Below are 9,001 nucleotides of genomic sequence, written 5' to 3'. Positions count from 1 at the left end.
TTTTTGAACATCAGTATATACACAAGCGCTCATATACACGTGCATACACTCATCCCTATGAAAGTTTAGTAGTTAAGGAAAATTACGTAACAACACGTAGGCTGTACGTAGATGTGGCATTTTTGCTGGGAGTAGAAAAACCTGGACAATTGGTCTGTTAACGTGTGAATGGGTTTGCACTTTCGATTGGGCTTACCTACGGCCCAGTTAAGGTGAGAAACCGGGGCTCACTCTGTGGAGCAGCGGCCGTGAAACGGCCTGAGCACGTGAACGACTTTGGAGGTGTGCGTACGTTACAGCAAATCAGCGATCCCAAGGCTGAGAGCTCCAAATGACTATGAGGGCTCATAGGTAGCTGAGCCTTACTGTTTAGTAGTAATACCAGCTGCAGCAGGGCCATCGTTGGCTGAAAATATCCATCAACCAAGAGGCCCACTCGACCACATATATTAATTGATAATAATATCGAAGGTCCGTTGGCCGATCTTTATTAGAAGGAGAAGAAAGGGGCATACATAATAATTTCACAGTTTAGTTCAGGAAATCTTGAGCTGTTAGAACACGAGTTATCCCCAGAACATGCGGGGTAACACACAGCACCTCTAACTCCCCAGATTGGACACACATCCTGCCGATCTCCATACACCTATGTCCTCTCTGATGAGGTCTAGTACTCGATCAACGTCGCACGCTGTTTGCTGAAAAATTCTAGCGTTCCGCTCCCTCTAGACCCTCCAGTGTATCAGGATGACCATGGTAATATTCTTACAATCACTTATTACAACATACTGTACACCACACAAGGTGGAACACTACTTACAAGAACGCCATAGGACTGATAAAAACTGAATTTCACGATCTCATTCTCCACCATGTTGATTTGCCGATTAATCTTAGTATAGTTTTGCAATTCCCAGCGCTTCTCCATTTAGATCGAGAGGGCACCTAACAAGAATTTTTATTTGCATGGAAGGAACACAAAAGAGCAGCATGTTTCAAGAACAATAGGTTTGTATGGAGTGACACCGATGTAGAGTACAGCCTAACACGCAAGAAGCGCCACTTCTTCCACACTGGAACATCAAGCAATATAGTTCAACAGAAATCATGACTTCACCAACAGAATTGCTTCTTGCCACTACGCCTACACTAGCAAAGCCACTGCTCGCCATAAAATTAGCATCCACATTCATCTTAAAACAATCAGGTGGGGGCGGTTAGATAGATCGAATCATGACCAACACTCCTTTTCCTTTATTATTGAAAACCACAACATACGCACCATGAGAGCCTAACTTAGCTACACACAAAATAAGTGGACGTGAGGACAGATTCCTTTCCCTCACCCAAAATCACCGCTGCCGTCCGAGACGATGTGATAAATAGGACCTGCGCACACAAAGCCCTACTCAATGAATCCTACAAAATTAGTAACGGTGGATTATAGAAAAATCTCTTCCCCAAGGAAATCCCAAACATTTCTCAGACATATGCAGCTCACAAGCCTTCTTACAAGACACAATGGCATGGCACGCACCGTCTTCTTTCACACCACAGATAGAGCAAACACCTAAGATAATTTTGTGGCGAACAACTCAAAAAACTCTAATTTCCCGAGGCATTAGCATTCCAAAGCCTTCTATATCCATTCGCACTGCCACTAAATTGCCGTTGATCCTCATTCCGCCATTTGAGATTCAGCGCAAGTTTATAGGCACTTTTAATCAAAAAATATACCGTTCCTCTCATAGTGCTACGGCACAACGGTTTTCTAGGCGAGAACCCATGTTCGTTGTCCAAGCAGCATGTCGGTCCTAAGAGCATCTCCAACAGTCGCCACAAACGACGCGCGCGCGCGGTAAACGCAGCTTTTAGCGCGCGCGGGGCGGTTTGCCGCACTCCAGCGGCCGCGGGAAACAAGTGCGCGCGGGAACCGTTTGCGCGCGCGCGCGAAAAGGCGCCAGCTCACGCGCAAGATTTGACGCGCCGCTTCACGCGCGCCTATAAAAGCTGCGCGCGCCACGCGCCTTCTCCACACACCTCTCTTCCCCTCTCCCTCTCCCTCTCTGCCACGCGCCGCTCCAGCGCCCCGCCACCACCGCGCCGCCATGCCGCCGCGCCGCCGAGGAGCGTCCGGCTACCGCGGCGTCCGCCTGCGGCCCAACGGCAGCTACACCGCGGAGATACGCTCCGGCGAACTCCGGCTCGCCCTCGGCACGTACGGGACAGCGCGACAGGCCGCCCGCGCGTACGACGCGGCGGCGTGGCGCCTAGGCCGGCTGCGCGGCCAGATGAACTTCCAAGATGTGTACACGCTCGAGCAAGCGCTCAACCTCGCCCCTCTGCCTCGTCTGAACACGGCGGAAGACCGTGCGGAGCACGCCGAGCGGCAACGCCGCCTCCTCGTCGCCCAGGAGGACGAGAGGGTCATGGCAGACTGGCGCCAGCGCCACCCGGAGGACGTCGCCTACGAGCAAGCCTACTGGGCAAGGCGCCGCAAGGAGGACACGCAAAGGCGCCGCGCGTCGCGGTTGGACAGGCGTCGGCGGAAGGGGTTGGCGAATGCGCAGTCCGACCTCGTTGCAGCAGGTGGGCGGTCGTTCTTCACGCCGAACGATGAGCGGTGGCTGGACATCTGGCTATCTACCTCGGACGACCCCGCCGAGGATGATAGTGATGATAGCGACTTAGAGTAGTTTTTTTTTGTTAATGCAATCTATGTTTATCGTTTGTCGTTTTTATTTTATGCAATCTATGTTTCGGATGTAGAATACCTTTGTATCGTTTAATCTATGCAATGTATCTAATTTTAAAAAAAATCAACTTTTAAAAATGCATACATTTTTAGTCGCGCGCGCTGCATTTTAGCGCGCTGCTGGAGCGGCACGCGCGCTGCATTTTAGCGCGGCTGCTGGAGCCAGCGCAGGCGGGCGCGCAAAACCAGCCGCAACGCGCGCGCTAAAAGATTTTTTGCGCGCGGCGCTATAGCGCGGCTGTTGGAGATGCTCTAAGTCCTAGCTAAACAAACAGCTAGCCGAGGGCGACATGGAGAGCATCGAGGGCTCTTATCGTCGGCCCTGGCCTCTGAGTCATTCCACTACGCCACTTGCACGGGTTTGTGGCATATTATTGTACTGTAGCAGTCCTCGAATCACATGGTGCATGGGTGGAGCAAGGGATCGGCTGGCTGGATGCCTTGCGGCAACCTCATCACTCGTATCACTCGTACTGCTTTATTATTAATTATTACCAAATCAAGCAACAGAGAGTATGCTTGTTTATTTTTTTTGGTCCGTTGGTCGTACTGCTAGTGCTACGTACCTATGCGCCAAGTGACGCGACAAAAAGAACGTGGCCATAAGTTCCATCGAGGACGACATGTGCACGGTTAAGCTAGGTGCGTACGTATTCCTGTCATTCCATAATGTAGTGAATCCATGCTTCCTGAAATTTAATTTTGATCGTAAATTTAACCAACCAACCCCTCGCAAAACAAAAAAAAATAACCAACAAGATCAACTGCGGCAGGAGTAAAAATTATACCATCAAATTTGATACGAATTCAGTGGTATAATTTTTGCTCCCGCAACAATCAGTCTCGTTGGTTAAATTTACAGTCAAATTTAGATTTCGGGATACGTGGGCGCACTACATTACGAAACGGAGGGAGTAATTAATAAATGAACGAATCCATATCAGAGTATATAACTTGGAGACTGAGAGAAAGATACTAGCATAATACAGTGCGTGCATGGGCAATTTACGCCTGAAACCGTAAAAATACATAGTTCATCACAGCAAAATACGCAAAAAGGTTCGGAAAGAAACATAAGAACATTTAGATCATTAAATATTACGATCCAGAAACGGCTGGGATGGTTCCATTGCAATTCTTCCAGCAGTTCATCCATGTCTGTCGCGTGCTTCCTCCTTTCACCACCATCTTCAGCATCTGGACACACTTTCTACGTCACTTCAGTAGTATACTCCGGAAATTCCAGTCTAAGGGGGTGTTTGTTTTCAGGAACTTTTTGGTGTAGGGACTAGAAAAAGTCTCTAGCAAACCAAACAGGATGGGACATTTTTAGGACTTTTTGCTAAAAGTCCTTAGAAGCACCTCCTTGAAAGTCTTTTTCAAAAAGTCCCAGAGACTAGAAAAAGTCCTAGGACTAGAGAAACAAACACCACCTAAACCGCAGTGCATTTCTAATCGCCTAGCATGCATAGGCTTGCGGTGGGACCATGGAAAAGAGGTATCGTGTCCCAAGATGACATTACCTGTGCGATACGAGTGGCAGCACAGCAGCCAGCGAGGCGACGCTAGCTAAGGCATCTCCAGCCGCGCCCCAGAAAGGCCTCCCCAGGCGTTTTTTTCGCGCCGGCGCCGAAAAAACGGCCCAGTCGCGCCCCCAGGAGCCCGATTTTCGCCGGCTTAGGCCGAAAACAGCGCCGGCGGACCCATCCTGAACCCGGCGCGCTGGGGGCGCCCGGGGGCGCCGGGCGAACTATTTTGGCGCGAAAAAGCCGCGGGCCCGCCGCGTCAGCGACACGGCTCTCTTCTCGGCTCTTCGTCGTCCGCATCGCCTCGTTTCCCGCGGCGAATCAATGCCAAAGCTGTCGCGCGCTGCCGCGCCGGTCAGCCTGCGCCATTGATGCCTCACGGGCGGCGCAGTGAAGACCGGACGACGCGCGTCCCTCGCCCTTCCTCGCCCGCCACGCGTACACACGGTGGCACGCGCGTGGGCGGCGCCTCGGCCTATATATGCCGCGCCCCGACGCACTCGTCGGCTCGCACACTCTCCCGCCATCGTCGTTCCTCCCTCTCATCTCCTCTCTTTCGGCGTCTCCAGTTCACACCCATGGCCGAGCGCTTCCCAGGCGACGGCGCGGCGGCGAACGGTTTCGGCTGTCGCCATCTTCATGAAGACGAGGCTCGCCTCCTTTACGAGGCCGAGTACCCGGTCCCGCCGGACATGCGGGTGCCGGGGGCGTGGAGGATCAGCGCGGGCGGCGTGCCGGTGCCCCCGGTACCCACCGGCGCGGCGCGGCATGCGGAGATCGCACGCATCCGCTCGAACCTGCCGCGTGCGGTGAGGGAGGGGCCAAGGTACGTCCCCGACAGCCCGCTCTAGGAACCGTACTTCCGCCGCCGTCACGCCCAGCAGCTCGAGGCCACCAACGGCGTCGTGCCCTCCGGCAGGCTCAACGCCGCCGGCCGGCGTCGGTGGTGGGGCGTGCCCGGGCGCACGTTGGAGGCTGTCCTCGAGTACATCGAGGGCGGCAACACGCCGCGCCTCGAGTACCCCGATCCCCCTTCCTTCTCACGCCGCCGGGGAAGCTCCTGGACCCCGAGGCGCATGGAGACCGGGGGGTCCTCCTCCTCGTCCGGCGGCTCGCCCTGCCTCCGCCCCGTCAAGCCGGAGCCCCAGGGTACGCCGGTCAGCGCGCGCACCCGCAGTTCCGGCGTCCGCATCGGCGCCAACGCCCCGCCACCCACCGGCCGCTTCGTCCTCATCGAGCCCAAGCCGGAGCCGGGCCTCCCCGCGAAGTACGAGGAGATAGCCCGGCGTGGCTTCTCCGACGAGGATGCCATGCGGTGGGCGCGGGAGGACTACCTCCGCGACGAGACGGTCCGGCCGCGCCGGGCCCTGGAGGAGATCGCCGCCCGCAAGCGTGGGCGCGAGGACGAGCACGGCGTCGTGGTCCTCGACAGCGACGACGACGACGACGCCGCCGCCCCCGGACCGTCCAACCCACCGCGCCAACCGGGGGAGGGATGCAGCAGGGACGGCGGAGGCGTAGGTAGGGGCGGCGGCGACGAGGACGACGACGACGGTGGCGATGGCGGTGACTACACGCGGTTCTACAGCCTCCTCGGCATGTAGAACCACGTGGGCGTGCGACGAGGCGGGCGGCGAGGGAGACGGCGGGGGTAGCCCGCGGTAGTTTCTTTCTTTTTTGTAAAATATGTTTAAGTTTGGACGAAATATGTTTAAGTTTAAGTTTGAACTCGCCGCTGTTTGTGTTAAAATTGAGTCATTTTGGACTTCTTTGACTACCCGTGGGCGCCGCGACTGGGGGGCAACACGCCCCCAGTGCGCGGTTTAGCGCCGGTGCGCTCCCAGGGGGCGATTTTTTGCCCCTCCTGAGGGGTTAACGGCTGGAGATGCCCTAAAGGCGCAGCTCGAGGTCCAACGCCTCGCCGGCGCCGCTTGCGGCGGAGGCCCATGGCCAGCCCACCACGCCGTCGCGTCCAGCGTATGGGTCCAGGGGCACCGCGTGCTCCGCGAAGCACGGAGCGCCGCCGCCCGACCCCCTCCTCTCTAGCCTGCTGCAGGCACCGGCGGTTGGCGCCGCCGCCACGCCACCGCCGCCGTGCGAGGCGATGGAGGCGCCAAAATAGTACGACGGCTCTGTGGACGTCGCCGCAACGGCGGCGCCACCGAAGGGGCCGTCCTTGTGGTAGGGGTCACCGAGGAGGCCGTCGAGGCGGCCCTTGCGGTGCGCGTTCTGGTGGCCGCTGAGCGCCTGCGACTTGAGGAACGTCTTGTCGCAGAAGAGGCACTGGAACAGCCACACCGGCTTGCCGTCCACGCACGCCATCGGGACCAGGTCCTCGTCGCAATTCCGGTCTTGGCTGCTGCCCGCCGGCGCCAACGCCAGCGACAGATCCTGCACCGCCGCCGCCGCCGCCTGCAGCTGGAACCACAGATCCTTCTCCATCGAATCGAAGTATATGTATTTCAATTTAGCTGAGGCAGGTGCTACTGTGGTCTCACGTGCGACACAGCGCAAGGATATTGCCTACTGAACGGATGATAGCTAGGAATGGTAACGGCTGCGCTTCTCTAATGGGAGAAGGAGTAAGCTATGGACTGAGCTGACCTGAGAATGAGATCCGATTTGATGGGTATAAATAATTCTGAATCCCCATTCCACCCCCAAACGACGTTGCCGAATCCTTCCAAGCGAGAGGAAACAGAGGTGCCACTGTACTGTACTGCTGTCAAGTTATGCTAGGCTATGGTTCACAAGAGGCCAGCATCTCACTGTGGGTTGCTCAAAACAAAATTCCAAGAACCGATGCATATGTTCCGGGACAGAGTTTTTATCCGGAGCACATACGCTCCTATATGAATAGTAAAATTTAATAAATAATTTAAAACATCAAAAGTTCTGATTTTTTTTTTGTGATAAACATTGATGAACTTTTCACCCACCCGCGTACAAAATTTCAATGACATTTATGGAGGTCTGGCAAAAAGAGAACGATGCTTCGAAAAGACAATTATTGGAAGCATTTGGAATATCATTTTTTTTCATGGCCTCCGCGAATGTCATTTCATCACAAATTTTTGCACATAGATGAAATACTCATAAATATTTATCACAAGAAAGTTCAAAAAAATTGACATTTTACTATGACTTTGAATTTTACTGTACATGAGGGAGCATATGTGCTCCGGATCAAAAGAGCTCTCTCGTACTTGCTAGTATTATGATTTTGGAGTTGGAGATCACCGGCATGTGGAGCGAGTTCCTGGTCAAATGTTACTCTGAAACTAGGTAATTATAAAGGTGACTTCCACGTACGCCGGAAAAGTGTGTCGTGGTGGTAGATATGTCAAGACTGGTATTTGCCCCTCCAGCAATGGAAAGATACACTTTGAACCCACTCGGTATTACCGTGTCGTCTGGCCAGGTATAGTGAATAGTTGTTAGTCACGGGGTATTGGAATACGGAATTCTAGCTCCAATAGCGTATATTTAAGTTGTTGCAGTTAAAAAGCTCCTAGCCTTAATTGGTCGGGCCGTGTTTTCAGCATCGTTACTTTGAAGAAATTAGAGTGCTCAAAGCAAGCCATTACTCTAAATACATTAGCATGGGATAAAATCATAGGATTTCAGTACCATTGTGTTGGCCTTCGGGATCTAAGTAATGATAAATAAGGACAGTCTGGGGCATTTTTTATTTTGTAGTCAGAGGTGAAACCCTTGGATTTATGAAAGACAAACAACTGCGAAAAGCATTTGCCATCGATGTTTTCATTAATCAAGAATGAAAGTTTGGGTCTCGAATACGATCAGATATCGTCCTAGTCTCAACCCTAAAGGTTGTCTACCGGGGATCGACGGTTGCTTATAGGACTCCGCCGACACCTTATGAGGAATAAAAGTCTTTGGGTTCCGGGGGGGGATATGGTTGCAAGGTTGAAACTTAAAGGAATTGACAGAAGGGCTACACGAGGCGTGGACACTACTAGGAAAAACCTTATACACGGAATCTTACCAGCAGCCCTCTTTAAAATACGGTGCTACTGCTATTTAGTAGCAGCGCGTGCCACAAAAACGCGTTGCTGAAAGAAAAATAGCAGTAGCGCGTCTTCTGCAAACAGCGCTACTGCTATAATTGCCATGACCTCGCCGCCAAGCTAGTTATAGCAGTAGCTCGTATTCCATACCGCGCTACTGCTATTGATGTTAGCAGTAGTCCCTTTTGATAAAGCTCACTACTGCTAAGTTCAATCCACAAGTTTAGTCTCACCTCGCTCCGCGAATAGGGTGTTTACCACCTTAAATATGTTACTTCTCAAATTATCACAACCACTTGGTCTTTATTAAACTCTATGTGTAGAATTTGTGGCTGCAATATGAGTCCTCTCTGGTTTAGGAACCTCGTGGTCAAATGTTACAAAAGCAGTAGCGCGTTTTATCGGATGGCGCTACTGTTAGGGCATTTAGCAGCAACGCGTTGCCCAGAAGTGCGCTACTGCTAAAGCCATCCTATCTTCCCCATGAGACCGCCCCTCACTCTCCTCTCTCTGCTCCACTCATGCTCCCCCACACCCTGTCGTCTGCCGCCGCCGCATTGCCGCCCGATGCTGCAATCGTCACCCCCTCCCTCCTCCATCCCGCCACCGGCCGTCGTCCCCTCCCTTCTCCATCCCGCCGTCATCGCCCCCTCCCTTCTCCATCCCGCTGTCGTTGCCCCTCCCTCCTT

The 9,001-nt window shown here is 53.4% G+C and overlaps 1 protein-coding gene across 1 annotated transcript; it reads right to left on the bottom strand.

The window, feature by feature from the left end:
- Nucleotides 1-6,171: 6,171 nt before the first annotated feature.
- LOC119294156 (zinc finger protein STAMENLESS 1-like) lies at nucleotides 6,172-6,723 on the bottom strand. Its single transcript, XM_037572405.1, has one exon. The coding sequence runs from the start codon at nucleotides 6,721-6,723 to the stop codon at nucleotides 6,172-6,174; it is 552 nt and encodes a 183-aa protein (XP_037428302.1).
- Nucleotides 6,724-9,001: the final 2,278 nt, after the last annotated feature.

The sequence above is a fragment of the Triticum dicoccoides genome, chromosome 4B, assembly GCF_002162155.2.
Source record: "Triticum dicoccoides isolate Atlit2015 ecotype Zavitan chromosome 4B, WEW_v2.0, whole genome shotgun sequence".
NCBI classification, from domain to species: Eukaryota; Viridiplantae; Streptophyta; class Magnoliopsida; order Poales; family Poaceae; genus Triticum; species Triticum dicoccoides.
This window is presented reverse-complemented; position numbering and strand designations above follow the sequence as displayed.

Bases quoted from the DNA above. Each gene is read 5' to 3' on its own strand.
- LOC119294156 (XM_037572405.1), bottom strand. From the start codon at position 6,723: ATGGAGAAGGATCTGTGGTTCCAGCTGCAGGCGGCGGCGGCGGCGGTG.